The sequence below is a fragment of the Lithobates pipiens genome, unplaced genomic scaffold (assembly GCF_037356315.1).
Source record: "Lithobates pipiens isolate NorthernLeopardFrog02 unplaced genomic scaffold, aLitPip1_a1.2 Scaffold_23, whole genome shotgun sequence".
Taxonomy (NCBI): domain Eukaryota; kingdom Metazoa; phylum Chordata; class Amphibia; order Anura; family Ranidae; genus Lithobates; species Lithobates pipiens.
This window is the reverse complement of record NW_027507785.1, coordinates 256039990-256063325: the sequence shown is the minus strand read 5'-3', so window position 1 is coordinate 256063325 and position 23336 is coordinate 256039990. Positions and strand designations below refer to the sequence as shown.

Here is a 23336-nt window from a genome sequence, read left to right as displayed (position 1 = left end):
CTCTTTAGTTTAGGCCAATGTGTATTCTTCTACATATTTTTGGTAAAAATCGCAAAAAGCGTTTGATTGGTTTGCGCAAAAGTTATAGCATCTACAAAATAATGGATAGTTTTATGGCATTTTTTTTATATTAGTAATGGTGGCGATCTGCGATTTTTATCAGGACTGTGACATTATGGTGGACACATCGGACACTTTTGACACTATTTTGGGATCCTTGTAATTTATACATCAATCAGTGCTATAAAAATGCACCGATTACTGTGTAAATGACACTGGCAGTGAAGGGGTTAAGTGTGTCCTAGGGAGCGATTCTAACAGTGAGGGGGATGGGCTTCAAGTCACATGACAGCAATTGCTGTTCCCGATGGCAGCGGTGATCTCTGTCATGACACAAACCAGAACGAGGAAATGCCTTGTTTACAATGCCGGGGCACTGTCACGATGTACGTGGTGGTCCTGCTAGCCCCGGCTCTTAAAAAGGGATGTACAGGTACGCTCATTTGCCCACCACTGCCATTGTGCCGACGTATATTGGTGTTCAGTGGTTGGCAAGTGGTTAAAGTGCCTCTGATTAATCCCCAAATAAAATTCAACTGTGTAGGTCTTTCCTGACATTTTCTTAGTTGCATACTACAACAAAAGTTAGGGTCAGCAGAGAGCTACCAAAGAATCAGCGGGATCTCATTGTTAAAGGGTATCAGTTAGAAGGGTACAAAAGGATTTCCAAGGCATTAGATATACCACGGAACACAGCGAAGACAGTCATCATCAAGTGGAGAAAATATGGTACAACAGCGACATTACCAAGAACTGGACGTCCCTCCAAAATTGATGAAAAGACAAGAAGAAAACTGGTCCGGGAGGCTGCCAAGAGGCCTACAGCAAAATATAAGGAGCTGCAGGAATACAGTGGTGTGAAAAAGTGTTTGCCCCCTTCCTCATTTCCTGTTCCTTTGCATGTTTGTCACACTTAAGTGTTTCGGAACATCAAACCAATTTAAACAATAGTCAAGGACAACACAAGTAAACACAAAATGCAATTTGTAAATGAAGGTGTTTATTATTAAAGGTGAAAAAAAATCCAAACCATCATGGCCCTGTGTGAAAAAGTGATTGCCCCCCTTGTTAAAACATACTATAACTGTGGTTGTCCACACCTGAGTTCAATTTCTCTAGCCACACCCAGGCCTGATTATTGCCACACCTGTTCACAATCAAGGCATCACTTAAATAGGAGTTGCTTGACACAGTAAGGTCCACCAGAAGATCCTTAAAAGCTACACATCATGCCGAGACCCAAAGAAATTCAGGAACAATTGAGAAAGAAAGTAATTGAGATCTATCAGTCTGGAAAGGGTTATAAAGCCATTTCCAAAGCTTTGGGAATCCAGCGAACCACAGTGAGAGCCATTATCCACAAATGGCGAAGACATGGAACAGTGGTGAACCTTCCCAGGAGTGGCCGGCCGCCCAAAATTACCCCAAGAGCGCAGCGACGACTCATCCAAGAGGTCACAAAAGACCCCACAACAACGTCCAAGGAACTGCAGGCCTCACTTGCCTCAGTTAAGGTCAGCGTTCATGCCTCCACCATCAGGAAAAGACTGGGCAAAAATGGCCTGCATGGCAGAGTTCCAAGGAGAAAACCACTGCTGAGCAAAAAGAACATCAAAGCTCGTCTCAATTTCTCCACAACACATCTTGATGATCCCCAAGACTTTTGGGACAACATTCTGTGGACCGATGAGACAAAAGTGGAACTCTTTGGAAGGTGTGTGTCCAAGTATATCTGGCATAGAAGGAACACTGCATTTCATAAAAAGAACATTATACCAACAGTAAAATATGGTGGTGGTAGTGTGATGGTCTGGGGCTGTTTTGTTGCTTCAGGACCTGGAAGACTTGCCGTGATAAAAGGAACTTTGAATTCTGCTGTCTACCAAGAGATCCTGAAGGAGAATGTCCGACCATCTGTTCGTGTACTCAAGCTGAAACGAACTTGGGTTCTGCAGCAGGACAATGATCCTAAACACACCAGCAAGTCCACCACCGAATGGCTGAAGAAAAACAAAATGAAGACTTTGGAGTGGCCTTGCCAAAGTCCTGACCTGAATCCTATTGAGATGTTGTGGTATGACCTTAAAAAGGCCGTTCATGCTCGAAAACCCTCTAATGTAACTGAATTAGGACAATTCTGCAAAGATGAGTGGGCCAAAATTCCTCCAGGACTCTGTAAAAGCCTCATTGCACGTTATCGCAAACGCTTGGTTGCAGTTGTTGCTGCTAAGGGTGGCCCAACCAGTTATTAGGTTTAGGGGGCAATCACTTTTTCACAGAGGGCCATGATGGTTTGGATTTTTTTTTCACCTTTAATAATAAACACCTTCATTTACAAATTGCATTTTGTGTTTACTTGTGTTGTCCTTGACTATTGTTTAAATTGGTTTGATGTTCCGAAACACAAGTGTGACAAACATGCAAAGGAACAGGAAATGAGGAAGGGGGCAAACACTTTTTCACACCACTGTATCTGGCAAGTACTGGCTGTGTAGTGACAACAGTCTCCCATATTCCCACGGTTCAACTTTTTTACCATAATTCCAAAAGATAGGTTTGTCGCAAAAACAACACTGCATATCACCAAAAAGAACACCATACCCACAGTGAAGCATGGCGGTGGCAGCATCATGCTTTGGGGCCGTTTTTCTTCAGCTGGAACAGGTGCCTTAGTCAAGGTAGAGGGAATTATGAACAGTTCAAAATACCAGTCAATATGTAACCATATTAATTTTAGTTTTTTAATCCTACTTCCCTTAACCTATATGATTTCAGTTTTTAGTTTGACTGAGCTGTACTGTTTATAGGTCACATTAAAAAGGTGGAAAAAGTTCTGCAATTATTTATCTTTCTCGAATTTCTTTACATCACAGAAACCTGACATTTTAACAGGGCTGTGTGGACTTTTTAGATCCACTGTACCCAACAGTGGCCGTCCTGTCCGCTGACCTCACACACCCTTTCCGACTCCTAAGTGAGCATAACTAATAACAGACATGTAGAAGAGAGGAATATAAAAGGCTCGGGTATAAGTTACCATCAAATTTTAAGGCTGAAGAGTCGTACTCAAAAGATAAGTAAAGCTAAATAGCGTGCCAATGTAAATTTTTCATAAATGCACATACAGTATGAATTAATTTAAAACGTAGTATTCACGTTTCTGCATAGTAACTATACATCTAAAGATTGGTAAGCTGCAATATTTCAACTCTTGTTTTTTTTTGGGTGTGGATAAGCTTTAAGAGTTGTCCGTTAGGATATGAAATAGGCTATATGCCAAGCTATTACTTTGAAAAGCTGCATTAGGAGTGGAAATTGGATGAATTTGGAGATAATCATCTAATGTGAATGGGTGTCTTTGACCACTTTCCGACTGGCCGCCATACATATACAGCGGCAGGTCGGCTCTATTGCGCAAAACCTGTATGTCATTTTGTGCAATAGCCGCCGTGGGCACTCGCGCACGGATTGGCCACAAGGGTAACCAATTAGCGGGTCTGGCGGGTGCGATGTCCACCGGCCACCCGTGATTGCTCTCCAGAGAGACAGGACAGCGGTCTGCTGATGTAAACAAGGCAGATCAGTGTCCTGTCAGGTATGAACAGAGATCTTGTATTCCTGCTAAGCAGGAACAGGAATCTCTCTGTTCACAGTGAGCCCATTCCCCACACAGCAAGAAAGCACCTCCTAAGGGCACACTTAACCCTTTGATTGCCCCTAGTATTAACCCCTTCCCTGCCAGTGTAATTTATACAGTGTCAACACTTTTTTTTGCACCGATCACTGTAATAACATCACTGGTTTCTGTTGCAATGTCACAGTCCTACTAAAAATCGCTGATTGTCGCCATTACTAAATAGACAAATCTATCCCCCCTATTTTGTAGACGCTATAACTTTTGTGCAAACCAATCAATATACACACATTGGGATTTTTTATTTTTTTTTTTTTAACAAAAATACGTAGAAGAATACATATTGACCTAAACTGATGAAGAAATTTAATTTTTAATTTTTTTTTATTGGGTATGTTTCATAACCCCGGTATCCTCCTCTTCAGCGGGCGATCCACTACAAGATAAAAGTGGTCTCTGCGGCGGATTTGCCACAAGATCACTATTATCGGCAGAAATCTGGTACCCTCTTCTGCTTACCGGAGCAGTTGGCAGCGGCGGAGGTGATCACGTCCTGTCTCCTGTTAGGTATTGAGACGAGTGAGGGGAAGATGGCCCCCACCCATCTCCATAACAATGCAGGGCAGAAGCGACGTCAAAACGTCACAGCTCTTAAAAGGGCCATTTTTTTTGTATTTTTTTAAATGTCAATTGCGTTTTAGTGTAAATATGAGATCTGAGGTCTTTTTGAAAACCGTGTAAAAAAAAAAAAAAAAAAAAAAAAAAAAAAAAAAAGTACATTATTTTTTAAAAACGCACACTGTCCTGACGAGCTTGCATGCAGAAGCGAAAGCATACGTGAGTAGTTCCCGCATATGAAAATGGTATTCAAACCACGCATGTGAGGTATCACCACGATCGCTAGCCCTAGACCTCCTCTAACTCAAAACATGCAACCTCTAGAATTTTTTAAACGTTGCCTATGGAGATTTTTAAGGGTAAAAGTTTGTCGCTATTCCACGAGCGGCCGCAATTTTGAAGCGTGATATGTTGGGTATCAATTTACTCGGCGTAACATTATCTTTCACAATATAAAAAAAAAAAAAATCGGCTAACTTTACTGTTGTCTTATTTAATTAAAAAAAAAAAAAGTGTATTTTTTCCACAAAAAAAAACAAAAGCGTTTGCAAGACCGTTGAGGAAATACGGTGTGACAGAAAGCATTGCAACGACTGCCATTTTATTCTCTAGGGTTTAGAAAAAAAAATGTTTGGGGGTTCTAAGTAATTTTCTACCCAAAAAAAAAAAAACGTTTTTTTAACTCGTAAACAAATCTCAGAAAGGAGGCTCGGTCCTTAAAGAGGGATTCCACCAAAAAAAAAAATATTAAAAGCCAGCAGCTATAAATACTACAGCTGCTGACTTTTAATAAATGGACACTCACCTGTCCCGGGTTCCAGCGATGCCGGCAGCCGAGGCCGATCGATCGCTCGGCTCTCGGCTGCTGCCGCCACCATTCTAGGTGAGGGAATCAGGAAGTGAAGCGAATCGGCTTCACTTCCCGGTTCCCTACTGCGCATGCGCGAGCCGCGCCGCGCAATAGGAAATCTCCGCGCTGTCACTGGGACCCGTGTGTGTCCCAGCAGACAGCGCGGCAGGGCAGGAAATGGCATAGACTCCCACGGGAGTCTATGCCCGGAAGTGGGTGAAAATACCTGTCTTTGACAGGTATCTCCACCCCCCTCCCCCCTGAAAGGTGTCAATTGTGACACCGGAGGGGGGGGAGGGATCCGATCAGCGGAGGTTCCACTTTAGGGTGGAATCCCGCTTTAAGTGGTTAAAGTAATGCAGTGTTGTATTGAAAAAAAAATGGTCTGGTTATTAAAGGGGTAAAACTTTACGGGGCTGAAGTGGTTAAAAACAATGGTGTGCATTGATAGCAGAAATAAAAGAATTAGCAAAGAGGGTGGTGGCCAGATCAAGCATCCCTGAAAACCTAAAGCCTATCTCTGGGGAAATTAAATATCCTCCTTTGTGGAGCTCCACCTGTAATACAAGGCTTAAATGCCTGTTAATGCCCATGACACTGGGAAAACCAGTTTTAATTACCTGATCCTCACTTTTCTGCAAGCCAGTGCTCTCCCCCCGTCTCCTCTATGCTCTTGCTTGTAGACTGTCCCTTGGTGTCATCATGTCCAATACAGAGGACAAGCAACAGCAGGCGCATAGGAGAGAAGAGGGCGCAGATGCTGGGTCTTTTAGCCTGGCGGGAGCATACAGGAGTAGGGCTTAGGTAAGAAAATGTGTTTCTTCCGCTACCATACACACAACTAAACATCTAAAGTAATACTAAACTAAACACATGCTGTTTCATTTACATAGTCACTTATATTTCTGTATGTGGATGATGACGCCATTTTAACCACTTGCCTATGGGGCACTTTCACCCCCTTCCTGCCCAGGCCAATTTTCAGGGGTGTTGCACTTTGAATGACAATTGCGCAGTCATGTGTACCCACCCACATGACATTTTTATCCTTTTTTTCCCCACACAGATAAAGCTTTCTTTTGGTGGTATATAACTACTTGCCAACCAGCCGCCGTTATACTGCGGCAGGTCGGCTCTATTGCGCAATAGATACAGTGGGCCGCACATGGCGACAAAGCCGATGCGTGCGGCCGAAATGTCTGCCAGCCACCCGCAATTGCTCCACAGAGAGCCAGAACGGGGACCTGTCAATGTAAACAAACAGATCAGAGGGTCAGGGGGGTAGTGAGAGATCGTTTGTTCCTAGTGATCAGAAACAGCAATCTCTCTGTACTCCCTGTCAGTCACCCCCCCCAGTTAGAAACACATTTATCCCCTTGGGGGGGGGGAAAAAAAAAAATAAAAAAAAAAAAAATCGCTGATCACCGCCATTACTAGTAAAAAAAAAAAAAAAAAACGTAAAAATTATAAAAATGCCGTAAATCTATCCCCTATTTTGTAGACCCCGTAGGGAAGGCCAGAAGCAGACCCTCTGCCTTATGTAGCTGAGAGAGAATATTGAATCTCTGGACTGCCGAGTCCCTCTTTAAGCGGGAGCCAGCTGAGATACATAGGCCTCTAATATATGCCTTATGAGCCTCCCATAGGGTGGACACGTCCGCCACAGACTTGTCATTCAGTTGAAAGAATTCGGTTAGGTCTTGAGACAATTGAGCTGCAGTGGTGGGGTTACGTAAGAGAAAGTCATTAAGTCTCCAATGGCATATTCTAGGCGTGGATGTGGAAAGTGTGAGGTCAAGTTGAAGAGAGGCGTGATCTGACCAAGTAATAGGATTTAATTCTGAGGCTACAGAGGATGACAGTAAGGGGGCTGTGACAAAGAGGTAGTGCAATCTGGAGTACATCTTATGTGGGGGGGGAGAAGAATGAGAATGCCTCACTCTGCTGAAGATCCTTCATGGAGTATTGGACTCCATCCTTCGAGGCGGACAGGGGGAAGGGGAATCCCCAGCGGTACGGGAAATTATGGTTTTGCAGGTGTGTAGTCACTGGGCGGAAGCTGCGACATTTTGCAAGTTATAGGAGACAGGTCGCTAAAGATTTGTATTTTAGCCCCCTTGAACTCCAGCCGAGATTTATTACGAGTAGCCATGATTAAGGCTTCATTGCCATCGTAATAATGGAAGCGTACTATAATGTCGCTCCTGCAGGGGGCTTGGGAGCCAGTGACCTGTGTGCCCTATCTAGTCTCCAGTCTATATCTGGAATCAGAGGAGCCACGATGTTAAAAAGATTCAGTAGGTATGGTCGGAGTTCTCCGTCACCTATGGCCTCGGGGACACTCTTCTTCTAAAACATGAACGTATTGTATCAGGTCATCGAATTTAGTTTCCAATACATCAGTGCGTTCGCCTATTTGGGCGATCTCCCCCCGTAGTTCGTATGCAAGCTTCCCCATCTCCTTAGAAATTGCCAACCTAAATTAGACAATACGCATTATACAATGGCCTTCCACTCTTCAAACCCCAACTCAAAATCAAAAGGAGTCTCAATACTAATAGATAAACATTGCCCCATAGAAATAACTAACTCGATGGCGGACACGGATTGTCATTATTTAACCACTTGCTTACTGGGCACTTAAACCCCCCTCAGTCCCAGACCAATTTTCAGCTTTCAGCGCTGATGCACTTTGAGTGACAATTGCGCGGGCATACAACACTGTACCCAAATGAAATTTTTATCATTTTTTTCCCACAAATAGAGCTTTCTTTTGGTGGTATTTAGTTACAGCTCGGAGTTTTATTTTTTGCTAAACAAACAAAAAAAGATGCAAAAAAAATAAATAAATAAATCATGTTTTAATAGTTTGTTATAAAATTTTGCAAACGGGTCATTTTTCTCCTTCATTGAAGTGCGCTGATTAGGCGGCACTGATAGGCTGCATTGGTGGGCACTGATGGGCTGCATTGGTGGGCACTGATGGGCTGCATTGGTGGGCACTGATGGGCTGCACTGGTGGGCACTGATAGGCATAGTTAAGGCGGCACTAATAGGCACAGATAAGGCGGCACCGATGGGCACAGATAAGGCGGCACTGATGGGCAAAGATGGGCACAGATAAGATGGCACGGATGGGTGGCACGGATAAGTGGCACGGATGGGTGGCACGGATGGGCACTGATAGGTACCACAGATAGATGGGACTGATGGGCACTGATAGGTGGCACTGATAGGTGGCTCTGATAGGTGGCACTGCTGGGCACTGATGGGCGGCACTGCTGGGCACTGATGGGCGGCACTGCTGGGCACTGATGGGCGGCACTGGGGTGCAGCACCTTTGAGGCAGATTGGGTGGCACTGTGGGTGGCACTGTGGGGTGGCACTGTGGGTGGCACTGTGGGTGGCACTGTGGGTGGCACTGTGGGCACTATGGGCACTGACGGGGGGCACTGACGGGGGGCACTTACTTTTTCTTTTATTTTACTTCAGGATGGCACTGCGGGAGGCAGGTGGGCACAGGCAGGTGGCAGGTGGGCACATGTATTGATGGCCGTGATCGGGACTGATGTCCCGATCACGGCCGCCGGTGATCGGCTTTTTTTTTCTCTCCTCGCGCTGTCAGCGCGAGGAGGAATAATAGCCGATTACCGGCTCCGTTCTATCACATGATCAGCTGTCATTGGCTGACAGCTGATCACGTGATAAGGGGTCGGGATCGACCCCTTACACGGATCGGTGATCAGGCGAGTCTCACGGACTCGCCGATCTCAGAGCGCGCCGCGCGCGCCCCTCAGGGGGCGCGCAGGCCGCTCGTAACCAGGACGACGTCAATAGACGTAGTCCTGAAAATGTAGGTCCGCGCTAATGCCGTCATTTGGCAATAGCGCGGATCTGAAGTGGTTAATTCTCAAAGGCCGTTTATTGAACAGACCAATCACCCTGGCCAACACCTATGCCCTGAATGTGAAACAAGTCCTATTCTTCCGTAAAAAAGCCTCTCTCCTTTCTTCCTTTCAATCAGGCATACTGATCCTAGGAGGAGACTTTAATGTCCCCCTCAACACCATTCTAGACTTGTCCACAAGTACGTCTTCCCTCACGTTCCGAGCACTACACCATATACATTGCCAATTACACGCTCTTCTACTGCACGACACATGGCACACCCTCCATCCAGGAGACAAAGACTACACATATTTCTCAAACCCACACAATCGATACTCCAGAATTGATTAATTCAGCCTAACCCAACAGGACTTGGCTCTCCTAACCAAAGCCACAATTGAACCCATGTACATATCTGATCATCATCCCATCTCCATCTCACTGACCTTCCCAGAGACAGTCAAAAGATCGAAAGTGCGGCGCCTAGATGATTCCCTACTGACAGACAAAACCAACCTAGACCACATACACTCATGCATCGAATCGTTCTTCCAAACAAACAACACACCAGATGTACATCCCCTAATTCAGGGCTCGACAAACCCCGGTCGCCAGGTCGCATTTGCGCCTAGATTTCGTGTCCTGGCGACTGGGGCAACGCTGCTGGGGTATCCTGTCTCCATTTGGACCCCGAACTCCGCCGCGCAATTCCATCGGGCCGCGCCGGCCAGTAATTGAGGCCGCGGCTTTGCGGCCTTCTAAAATCTTTCGGTAGTCTGGCGCCATCTTGTGGTGGATGTAGAAATGACACCCTATTCCAATAATGCTAATTCCTAATGGAGTGAAGCTCCCCTGCCTGTTTTTTGCCCAACGGTGAGTGTGGTGGCTGGTAAATGGCTTCTCATTATATTATATATATATTATTAAATTTATTTATTAATTTAATATATATATATATATATATATATATATATATATATATATATATATATATATATATATATATATATATATATATATATAATTTTTTTATTTTTTTTTGTAATTTTTTTTTTTTTTTTTTGTAAAAAGTAAAAAAAAAAATTATTTTAATTAAGGAAAAAAAAAAATATTATTTGTAATCCTCCCTGCTTGACCCCTTTCACAAGGGCTGTCTGATCAGGTTCACCTGTCAGTTTTTCAGGCGGACCTGATCGAACCCTTAGCAGGGAAATGGCAGTAAATGAGCGGGAATATGTCGGAAATAATAGTCACATTCTTTTGTTAACCACTTCGTGCCCGCGCTATAGACGAAAGATGTCTACAGCGCGGACACCAATTGCCGGGAGGGCGTCCCTAGACATCCTCCTGTTTACGTCCCCTCTGCACGCCGCCATGGGCGAGCATCGGGGAAGTTCTGTGTTGGCCGTGTCCCTTGGATACAGCCAATCACAGATCATGCTAAATGACCAATCACAGCGGCCATTTAGCACTCGAGTGGTGTGTCCAATGAAAGGTGATCTCATATGTGGGGGGCTGGGGGCTATCTTCCCCTCACTCGTCTCCATGTCAGGCCAGGGACAGGTCCAGATCGCCGTCACGGACCTGGCTCCTAACTTTTTTAGCTGGCTCCTAGATTCCAAGCAAATTTGTCAACCCATGCCCCAATTCAATGGGAAGTGCACAAATGCACTATAAGAGGGGAACTCCTAACTCTCTCATCCAAATGAAAACGACAGAAGCAAGCACACATCAATGTTCTGACCAATCAAATCAAAAAGCTGGAAGCAGCTCACAAAAAGACCCAAGCCACACAAACCTTACAAGAACTCACTCAGGTAAGAGCCCTACTATTAGATGAGCTACACAAAATAACAAATCGTAAACTTACTCTGACACGTTAATTATTTTACAAACATGGCAACAAAAACTGAGCTCTTCTGGCCAGGGCTTTATGGCCCAAGAGAGCTCTGAATGTGGTAAGACAAGTCAAAAAACCCAACGGTACTCTCGCCACAAGTAACGAAGACATAACTACAAGTTTCGAATGCTACTACGCCGACCTATACAACTTGAACCATACAAACTCACACCAGGAACCCACCACACCCAGACAGACACTCATACACGACTTTCTGAAACCACTATCTCAAGATATAGCCCAATCCCTAGAGAGCCCCATCTCCAAAGGAGGAACTAACCCTAGCAATCAAACAAATGAAAGCGATGAAGAGCCCTGGCTTGGATGGCTATACGGCTGCTTATTATAAAACATTCAAAGACATACTCGCAACCCCCTTTCTTTCCACATTCAAATCTTTAACTTCTCCAACACTTCCACCACACCGCCTTCTAGAAGCTCACATAACAACTAAAGAAGGCAAAGATCCCACCATAGTTTCCAAATACTGTCCCATCCCCCTCCTCAATGTGGACACCAAGCTCTTTGCCAAAATTCTAAAATCTAAATCGCCTTCTGCCATACATCCCCTCATTGGTGTCCACAGACCAAATGGGTTTTGTTCCTGGACGTGAGGCCTGGGACAACACCTTCAAAGCTATTAATCGTCATTCCTGGATGACTTCCTCCAAACAAAACGGCTTCTTCCTTTCATTAGATGCAGAGAAGGTGTTTGACAGGGTGGCCTGGGACTACATGGCTAAAACCCTACGATCACTGGGACTTGGTGATAATATGCTTAACATGATCCTACCCTCTACCCAAGTCCTACAGCACAAGTGAAAGTCAATGGCCAACTGTCAAAAGCCTTCTCTATCAGAAATGGGACCCGCCAGGGCTGCCCCCAACAACCATTCTCTATATACTCACATTAGAACCATTCCTTAACTGCATCAGAAGCAACCCAAGTATACGGGGAAATTCGGTCTCTGGACACGAATTTAAAACCGCCTTTGCAGACGACATTTTACTGACCCTCTCCGAACCACATGTCACAATCCCAAACCTATTAAAAGATTTTTCCCCATTTCTAACATATTTCCAACCTCAAAATTATAAATTGTACGCCCTGAATATTTCACTGCCAAAAGATAGTTTCGCTATGCCAAAATCAACTTACCCTTCACTTGAAAAACCCCTACTGTCCTCGATTAAAAATGATTGACAAAAATGGGATATGCCCTCTTTCTCATGGTTTGGAAGAGCCGCTATCCTAAAAATGAATGTTTTACCCAGACTCATATATAATGCAAGCCATCCCTATTCACCTACCTCCTACCCTTTTCTCCACCTACAGCAATTTGTACTAAATTCCTATAGCACAATAAATGCCCACGCATTAAATACGAACAACTCGTACGCCCCAGATTCAAAGGAGGCATAGGTCTCCCTGATATACGCAATTACCACAGAGCATGCCTCCTCACCAGAACAGTGGACTGGAATATCCACATGTCCACAAAGCAATGGGTTACGTTAGAAGAATCCATCTCCTCGCAACTCCTGGCCACTACACCATGGCTACTACCTAAACATATTCCACCCACTACATTCAATCACTTACTCATAGGTCCTACATTACGCTGCTTTCACGAAACGAAAACCAACACTCTCTTTCATCCAGTCCAGGCCCCATGATACCATTCCGTCTTAACCCTGAATCCCCCCCGTGAATGTCCAAACATTCTTATCAAATTCCTGGCCACAAACACATTCTGGTCAAACAATTCTTCAATAAGGCCACATTGCTAAGACGAGAAGAGCTAGTACCCCAAATGAAAGACCTCAAGCTCCCACTATGTACATACCTTCAAATACGGCATTTTCTCTCAGACCCAACCCACAAATTGCTCTGGACCCGCCAAATTACCCCCTTAGACTCCCTATGCTCGGAAAACACACCACAGAGACATGTGGTCTCAACCATCTACTCATTATTCTTTGCCAAATACCCCCAAAAAAATGCCAGTCCTGGGAGAAGGAATTATCCCAAGATCTCACAGACACACAATGGGAACGAATATTTGAAAACATTCTTAAGGGTTCAATAAAGGTGTCAACACAGGAAAATGGATACAAAGTACTCACAAAGTGGTACAGAGCGCCATCCATTAACCACAAGTTCGCCCCATCAACTTCCAATAAATGTTGGAGATGCAGGTCTGAACCAGGATCCCTTCTCCACATCTTGTGGTAATGCTCCATCATTCAAAATTTCTGGCGCAAAGTCCACAACTTAATTTCCATTTTTCTCCTATACCATATCACTATACCCAGGAGCGCTTACTTCAAATTCCTCGCTATGCACATGATGAACGCTGCCAAGCGATGTGTCCCAATATTATGGGGCAAAACCCACACCCCACCAATCAGACTGGTTTAGAAAAATGTACACAATTGCCAAAATGGAAGAACTCATAGCCATCTCTCCTGACAACATCTCCAAACACACCACCACCTGGTCTTGTTGGTTACAGTTCAAAACTACTCCTGAATATATCCAAATCATGAATCCCAAACCTTAATGGAAAGAAAAACCTCTCAGAGCACTTCTCCTATGGCCTCAGGGATAACTATGGCTGGATGGATGGCAAACCCGGGTCAGACAGGAGGCTTAGGCCCCCCCCCCCCCCCCCCCGCGCTGGTCTATCCCGACAATATCCTCTGACACCTCCACACGCATCCTTCTTCCCACCCACCCAATCCTTCTTTCTTCCTCTACGGTCTCACCTCTTCTCTTACCATGCACCAGCCCCACCCACATAAAATTAAAATTAAACCTGGTTGTCAGCTGGCCGACTATATTCTCCCAGGATAACCTATCGCACCACAAACTATGTGCACCCACTCTCATACAGAGACTCTCCTACACAACCGCTATTAGCTCAAGAAACCAGCATTACTCTTAGAACTGCCCAATCCAAGTAGGCCCCTCCAGGCCTACAAAACACATAACCAACTTGTGTTCACTATACAATATTTGCTACCCCGCTGGCTTCCCTTGAAATCACCATAACTCTTCTACATACTTTTGAATTGTTAAAACAAGAATGAATGTTAACAATGTTTTGGTTCTAGTTTTGGTTTACCTGTATTTCCCCGGGACAATGGGCCCATGCAAAGTATATTATTGTACACACATTTGACTCTGTATGTATACCTTAACATCCTCAATAAAATATTATGGAAACGAAAATGCAATACAAATGCATTACAACACATGAGATCACTTCCAAATTTTTTTTTTTGTCGTATGGGAATTTCGTGACTGAGTTTGAAAAATCTGTTCCAGCTCTGCATAGAAACCGAATCGGCTTCCAGGTTTTTTTTTTGTCAAAGCTTAATTGAACAAGGAGAGGTTAAAAACTGATTGGTTACCATGTACAGCTGCACCAGATTTTGCATTACTTAGTTTTAGTAAATCAATCCCTTAGTGCTCTTAACTGACAAGTACACACTATAGAGAGATAAGCTTTGTTCATATTTCATGTCTTACAACCACTAAGTTTTATTTTTTTACTTGCTTAAACTAACTACCCATGCTTCCCCCGACATTATGTAAGGAGAGGGCTGTGGAGTTAATGTTAACTTTAATTAACCCTACCTGTGCCATGCTGGCAGATCTTATTGGTGGTAAATTGGATATCAATCCTGTCTTAACAAGGGGTTTAAGACCTGCATTGTGTGTTTATGAGGGGAAGTGGACTCCGTCCTACATTGTCCATCTGAACATGTTCTAAATACTTTGCAGTATTCTGCTCCAAAGAAACAAGGTAAGAAATGTTTTTTGAAATTACTTTTAGGTATATTGTGTGTATAGGAACACAAACATAAATGGAGGTTTCTCAAATTGGAAGCTCTTGACGAAGGAAGCTGGTGTAAAACATGCCACAAACCAGCAGGAGACTTCCCTTGTTGACTAAAGCATAGATTAACAGATTATACATGTCATGTATTTACCTGGACTAGTGTTACTCCTGACATGAGGATTAACAAGGAAAGCCACTGATATTTAGTCAGCTTTTTCTGAAGCATCGACACTGAGAACAGAGCAGTAGTAAGGATTTTAAGCTGATAGGTCACCTGGAGAACAGAGAAACAAATATCAATATAAGAAATAAATGCAAAATATAGCTTATTCACAGTAATGAACAGTATACAGTTTTATTTAGTAAAAGGTTTGTGGCTGTTACAATTGATTTATAAATGGTATACAAAAATGGAGTAGAAGCAGCAGCATCATATGTGGGAGATTACCGATTACCCACCCAGAACCCCTTTAGACTATTTCCTTGGCCCTTGCTCCTCCCACACGAATACCCTCAAGTATGTATTAAACTAACATTGAACGGTTCTTTCCACATTATTTGGCAGTGAAAGCAATGTGTTATTAGTATTACTGTCTAAAGTACACCTGCCATGAGAGAAATGTGTGGGCTGTGATTGCTGACCGATTTCTGAAAATGTTTATTGCTCGCCTGTTATGCTGGTCCTCTGGCTGCATTACTTCTGCAGCTAGAGAAAGTATGCAGATTAGGGAAGCTGGAGTAGGAAATCCTTCCATAACTGCTTGTTTAGCACTACAGGTCGACACTTGTATTATATATATATATATATATATATATATATATATATATATATATATATATATTTTTTTTTTTTTTTTTAAATACACACACACACACACACTTACATACACGATCCGACACCACAGGGTAAGGGGAGTGCATGCAAGCCGCCGGTGATCCCTTCCGCTGTCATACACAACAGAGGCCGATCGGTGGGCATAGAGAGACACAGAACTGCGAGCTCTTCATGTAAAACAAGCAGATCTCCGTTCTGACGGGGGGGGGGGGGGGGGTTTGTGTCCTTGCAAAGCAGGGAATACATCATTTCCCTCCCCCTAGTAAAAACACCTTAGACAGTATGGTAAAACACTGGTTAGGCACACAGTTCACCCTTTGATCGCCCGGATGTTTAACCCTTTCCCAGTCAGTGTCATTAGTACAGTAGCCATGCATATTTTTAGCACTGACCACTGTATTCGTGTCACTGGTTCCCAAAAGATTTGAAAAGTTGCACCGTAACATCATCTTTCATATTTTGCAAAAGAAAATTTGGTTTAACATAGTGTCCAGTCCTCTAATCTACATGCAGGGTGCCAGACACATCTATTCCAATGTGCTTTTTGTTTTTTGAAGCACATGATTAAAGCCTGAGGCTCTAATTGGCTTAAAAAAAAAAAAAAAGGGTGGGCTCTGGGTGCAGAGCACTGTGCCTGAGGCCCACCTAGCCTGTGATAATAGCAAATTAATATTTTGCTATTATCTTCCTAATTCTCTTCCCAGCCAATCAGGAAGCAGTTGAGATCTGATTGGCTGAGAGTCTGGGGACTCCCGGTTAATCAAGTCCGGGTCTCAGGACCCACTTCCTATTTGGCCAGAAGGAGATGCATTGAACCCCCCCAGGGAAAGGAGCAACAGCCAGGATCCTTCTCTGCCTGCCATGGGTCCCAGATCTGCCTCACACCCATCATTAAGCTGCAGCTGTCCCGTGTGCCGGCTCATGCCCTCGCTACATCTGTCCCTCTGGGCTATCAGTCTCCTCACTAGCTGGCAGGATGAAGGTTGGGGTTGCCGCACTGATCAGTGGTTAGTTCTCCAAGAAGTTTGGAACAACTTACCTGCCGAGTTCCTTCAAAAACTGTGTGCAAGTGTAGCGGTAGTAATGCTGGTCAAAATGGTAGTTACACCAAACATTCATTTGATTTACATTCCTCTTCTGTTCATTTACTTTCCTTTTTGTTAATTTATAAAAATAAACTATTAACACTTCTATTTCTGAAAGCATTCTTAATTTACACCTGCCTAAAAATCATTTGCACAGTCCTGTATATATTTTATTATTACACACACATGCAGTCATGCAATAAAGTATTACACCCCTCAAAATTGTTGACTTTTCCAACATATGTGAACAGGCAACCATGTCATCAAACCCTATAGATAAAGGTGATGTACAAATGACAAATACAACTGACATTGTGTATTTATTCTCACCATCTATATTGAAAGAAATTTCAGATTTGTCATGTGGCAAAAAAGTACACGCCTTCATTTATCACCGCTTCAAGTACAATCAGGTGCTACCGATTAGATGATGCCTAGTACAACGCTTTAAAAGCCCCCTACAGGTCATCAGTTTAGCTTATAGAGAAGATCTGGTACTAGAAATATTGGTCTCACTCTGTCGTGAAAAATGCAACATGTATCACAATCAATGTTTTAATGCGTAGGCGCCGACGCGTGCGTTTACATTTGTGCGTTCATATATGTGGGAGTGGGGCGGCCACAACTATTTTGGGGGGAGGTTATGTGCTTAGCTGTAACTTTGGTTCCTACAATTTAAAAGTAAAAAATGTATACTTATTCTCACAGCTGAGAGGACTAAACATTTTTTTTTTTTTTGGGGGGGGGGGGGGGGATTTTGGTGCTTAGGTGTAACTATTTCTTAAAAATTAAGAAAAAAAATTTTTTACATCACATAGAGGGCACAAAAGTCCCCCTGATTTTTGATGACAGCTTCTCTTTAAGGAGACACTCAGGGTCTTCAAGAATTTAGTTCTGCTTTAGTTTTTAAATTAGAGCCAGGGCTGGTACTAGGGTTGTCCCGATACTGATACTGAGCATTTGCACGAGTACTTGTACTCGCACAAATGCTCCCGATGCCTGATCCAATACCTGGGAGGGAGGATTAGTGACTCGGCGCAACTGGAAGTCAGCGCGAACAGAAGTGACGCTCCGTGTTGACGTCAGCGGTTAGACATCCTGACACCCATCTTGGTACACCCTGCACTCAGCTGCAGTAAGCCAGCAGCAGACATCTTATTACACCCAGCCTCTATAGTTGGGGGTGGGTGTAACAAGATGGCCGCTGCTGCTTTTAATGCGGCCGAGTGCAAGGAGTACTAAGATGGGCGTCGCAGCAGCCTTTCCTCATGGCATGACAGTGCCTGCCCATCAGTGCCCATAAATGCCACCTATCAGTGCCCAATGACCATAAATGCCACCTATCAGTGCCCAATGCCCATAATTGACCCCCTATCAATGCCATCCATCAGTGTCAGCCACCTGTCAATGCCATCTATCAGTGCCCACCACCTGTCAGAGCTGCATATCAGTGCCACCTAATCTGTATTGTGCTTTGAAAACCGTCACATAAAAAAAAAAAAAAAATAGTATCGGTAATCGGTATCGGTGAGCATTTGATAAAAAGTATCGGTACTTGAAGTGGATCGGGAAAATCCTATTTGGTACTTACATTGAATGAAAGCTGCCCCTTGAGCTGGGGGCTGCTATGTTTGTTGAAACCTTCATCCCCTCTCGAGCACAGCTTAGGGTGCTAATACAAGCCACCTGAGCTGTCACGAACGGTTGTCAAAAAGTGCCAGCAATGCCCGCCTTTCCCCCTCTGCTCCTTTTCTAAAAGCTGTATGCTTCCTTCCCGCAGCGCTCTTTGAATGAAGGAGGTGGGCCTTTAATTCATAAATCAGTCCCCTATTCATGGGGTTTTTCTCTGCAGGAAATGATAGTACAGTAGGGGGGTGGAATGTGAGCCAAAAGGGTGGGCATAGTCAGCACTTTTGAAAAAGTGCCTGTGACAGGTCCAAAAGGATTGTACTAACCCCCGCAAGACCACAGCTGCAGGTGTATCTGGAGGAGCAGAGGAAAAAAAATAAAAAATAAAAAAAGATTTCAATCAACACAGCAGCCTCCAGCACAAAGGACAATATTCATTCAGTGTTAGTACTGTCCCAAGTGCGGATTTTAAACTAGAATAAATGTACTAATCCTAAAACTTTAAAGTACATCACCTTTATCTGTAGACCCTGCTTAACCGCTTAAGGACAACCTCACGGCGATGTACGTCGGCAGAATGGCAGGGCTGGGCACAAGCACGTACAGGTACGTTGCCCTTTAAGTGCCCAGCCGTGGGTCGCGAGCGTGCCGCCGCACTCGCGACCCGGTCCTGAGCTCCGGGACCATGGCCGCGGGACTCGTTCGGCGCCGGTGTCCCGCGATCGGGTCACAGAGCTGAAGAACGAGGAGAGGTAAGTGTAAACAAACCTCTCCTTGTGTTTCCTACTGAGGCTCTCACTGATAGTCTTTCCCAATAACAGGGAACAGACTATCAGTGAGGTCATACACCAAGCCACACCCCCTACAGTTAAAAACACACACAATGGTTCCAAAAATGTGTCCGCCATAATGTCGCAGTCACAATAAAATCGCTGATCGCCGCCATTACTAGTAAAAAAAAAAAATTTATAAAAATGCCATAAAACTATCCCCTATTTTGCAGATGCTATAACTTTTGCACAAACCAATCAACAAACGTTTATTGCAATTTTTTTTTTTAACCAAAAATATGTAGAAGAATACGTATCTGCCTAAACTGAGGAAAAAATTATATTATATTATATTATAATATATATATATATATATATATATATATATATATATATATATATATATATATATATATATATATAATATATTTCTATATATTTTTGGGGGATATTTATTATAGCAAAATGTAAAAAATAATGCGTTTTTTTTCCAAAATTGTTGCTTTTTTGTTTATAGCGCAAAAAATAAAAACCGCAGGGGTGATCGTATACCACCAAAAGAAAGCTCTATTTGTGGGGAAAAAAAGGACGTCAATTTTTTTTTGGAGCCACGACACTCGACCGCGCAATTGTCAGTGCCAAATCGCAAAAAGGGGTTTTTAACCACTTAAGCCCCGGACCATTTTCCAGCTAAAGGACCAATGACTAAAATGTTTGCCTGCTCAAATATGTTAAATAAGCAACAATTTTTATGGGGCATATTAGCTTTTTTCCCCCCCATGACTGTATGTACATACACACACTGTACAATGACACTACCTGATAAGTTGCTGCATCAAGATTTGACAGTGCGACATACAGAAGGTTATTTTGCAGGGTGTAGATCCCAGAAGGTATGGCAAGTTTTAGCGTATCCATGGGTTTATTGATAATTTCATCATGAAGGACTCGATTCAAGGCTCGTAGACTACAATCTATAAAACAAAACCACATTAACAAATGATACAAGTAACTCAGAAAGCTTTGCACATCCTGTTCTTATACAATCATTCAGTCCCGTTTGTTGCCAATTGTTATGTCATTTTATGCATTGTCACCTTTCTATATAGTCTACCATTACAAGATAAGCCTGATGAATGGTGTGTGCAGAGATCATTGAGCACCAGTCTGTGCGGTCCTTATAAAGGATATTAAAGCCCCCCCGCCAAAAAAATGATATAGAAATTTATAGTGGAATGAAACAAAATTGCTGGCAGGTAGCCTTTTAATTGCAGAAGAGACTACCTCTAGAACGGTGCAGATAGATTTTTAAAAAGTGTTGCACCGTGTAGTGCAGCGTGCGCCTAGTTTGTGTATCGGTCTAGGACTTATGTCACACAAACTGTGCCACTTTTAGAATGCACACAAGCAGGACTTTTCTCAGGGAATAGGTGCAGGAACTCAACCATGCTCGCCACACTCGCATACCTGCCAAATGGCATAAAATAGTAGCTCTTCCCTCTGCATAAAACCCCCTCCCTCCACTGCCCTCATTTTCTCCCCCCTCCTTAAAAGCTGCAACATCTGTCATATCTTACCATTGTTTCAATATTAATCTGAAACACCTATGCGGCTGTAGTACCTCCCCAGCATACTATACTATACTACAGTCACTTGCAAGGGAGATTATGCAGTAGGAGCACCAACAACTGGTCACCGGGGAAAAAATGGAGACCACCTAGGGTGCACCTGTTCTGCATCTCCCTTGTCCCTGTCTGGCACTCAGTGGGATCTGCACAGGAGATCTGACCTGTGGGAGCTACTGGGCGATAAGCTATAACGTGTAAATGCAGAAGCTGGACTTCAGTGTTACCAAGTGATAGTGTTGAGCAGGGAGCAGAAGACCTGAGACAGAGGTGGTGGAACTGAGTTCCCCCTAGTTCCTGCTGAAAAAAAGCCCTGCACACAAGACACTTTTGCAAAATCTGTCAGAGTCTCTCTATTTTCACAAAAAGAATTGATCTTATTTAACTCCACTTTCGTAAGACTCAAACTGGTGGCATTTTATCTTGAATTGGGAGCAGGCATTGTGCCACAACATAAAAGCTGAGCATTTTAGATCTACCTGAATTTTGTGCATAAGTAGCTGTTAGAACCAAAAAACTGTCACAGATGCTTCATGAATTTGATACATTAACAAGAGTGATTAACCGCTGAAATGTGGCGCGGCACCATGTTTACCGCTCTGGCAGCTATCCATTCCTGGCTTCAGTGTGGCGTGTGATTCAGCACATCACAAGGCTCCCTTTTAATTATTTTTGTTTCGTACAAACTTTATTTGAACTGTACAAAGACATATACTTCATTCACGGCAATGTACAACGTGATGCACTACGATAAAATTCAGCTTATCTGCATTTCATCGTAACCATAGGCTGCATTGCAGTGTGAATGGGACACATAGGAAATAATTGTTTCCTGTGTGTCCTTGCAGTGAAATGCCTGTCACCGTACATGGTGTGAATTAGCCCCACAGCTGCTCAGCAGCCTCTGCTCTTGGTATGCACAGCTCTGTGTACAATCTCAGCCTGACTTGAGTAACGGAGCTAGGCCCCTTTAAATGGGGGGGACCCCCATTGGCCCCCGTGGACTCCCATAGGTCCCCACTGAGCGGGCAGATGACAGGTCTGTGGCCACTCTGCCATGTAGAGTGGCCACGGACAGCCCTGCCGTTCTCTATGGGGCGGTCGGATGTAAAACAGACTGCCTGTCTGTTTCCATCCAGTTGTCATCTGATCCTCCAGACCAGCCTTTCTCAACCTTTTCAACACAGATGAACCCTTGAAATAGTTCTCCTGATACATTAGTGTGATGGTCAGTGGGAAGAATGGTCCTTACACTTGTGGTCATTGGGAAGAATTACCTCCTTACAGATAGCTAAAAAGATCAATGGTGTCAGTGGGAACTTATTTGAGAGGCCGAAATGGCCCAATGCTGAAGGAACCCCTAGCAACCTCTGGAGGAACCCTAGGTTGAGAATCATTGCTCCAGATCCCCTATCCATCTATGTTTGGCAAACAGGATCCGATAGGATGCTGGTAACATCGGACATCCACCTCTCCACATAGAACAATGGCTGGTCCCAGCAAATCCGCCTGAAAAACTGACAGGTGGACCTGATCAGACCTCCCGTGTGAAACTGAAACCAGCCTTAAAAATGACATTAAAGTATTGGGGGTTTTTTTTGCTTAAAAATAACAAATATGTTATACTTACCTGCTCTGTGCAAAACCACTGCACAGAGCAGATTGTCCCCTCTTTGGCGCTCCTGGCCCCTCCCTCCCGCCGAGTGCCCCCACAGCAAGCAGCTTGCTATGGGTGCACCTGACCTGAGCCACAGCTCCATGTGTCCATTCAGACAGAGACACTCTCCTCATTGGCTCACCGACTTTGAGAGCAGAAGGAGCCAATGGCGATTCACTGTTGTCTCAGCCAATGAAGAGGAGAGTCCCAGACAGCCAAGTCTCTCCTGCAATACCGCTGAATAGAGATGGGGTCAGGTAAGTATTAGAATGCATTAAGATAAAAAAAACCTTCTGCCTTTACAATCAGAAATTTAAGAACATCTCATTGCATGTACATTTATCTGCATTTTGTCCTTTTGAAATCCCTGTTTGCACAGAAAAATACCCATTGATCTGCACGCAGCTCCTAATACCCATTGTGGGCTAACACAATTTCTGCTTCCAATATAAACTAATATTTGCTATGGACTTTTGATTCATATGAATGTTGTCAAGCACAAGCACTTCTGTATCACTGAGAAAGGTTATACACAGGATTTTGCAAATTTTTTTGTAATGGCCACTGAATTAAAGTTTGGTTTTATCACTATTATATACAATATTGTTTTATGTTAAAATAGTTTTTAATATTTGTGTAACTTAATTCTAAATAAAGCATTTAATCGCGAAATTTCATGACATCATTTACAAGCGGTGTTTAGGGGTAGAATTAGGGGCGGGGCAGGGTAGGGTTTGGGTGGGGTAACAGAAGGTGAGCAACTATAAAGCTAATACACATGACCAGAATATCAAAATATCACAAAACTGTGATATTTTGTCCAACAGGCGTTGGCCCAAACTTGTCTTGCATACACACGGCCACACAATTTTTGGCCAAAAATTACGAACGTAGTGACGTACTACGTTGTTTTTCAACTCTTTAGCGCCAACTTTTG

At 43.6% G+C, this 23336-nt stretch overlaps 1 protein-coding gene across 4 annotated transcripts in view; it reads right to left on the bottom strand.

Moving 5' to 3' along the window:
• The window catches only part of SLC35A3 (solute carrier family 35 member A3), a 105706-nt gene that overhangs the window by 18522 nt on the left and 63848 nt on the right, over window positions 1–23336 (bottom strand). For all 4 annotated transcript variants that reach the window (XM_077453070.1, XM_077453072.1, XM_077453071.1 and 1 more), the window contains exons 3-4: window positions 19937–20091; window positions 14950–15072 (exon numbers count right to left, since the gene is read on the bottom strand). In XM_077453070.1, the coding sequence (XP_077309196.1) occupies window positions 14950–15072; window positions 19937–20091 (278 nt within the window). The remainder of the gene's footprint in view (window positions 1–14949; window positions 15073–19936; window positions 20092–23336) is intronic.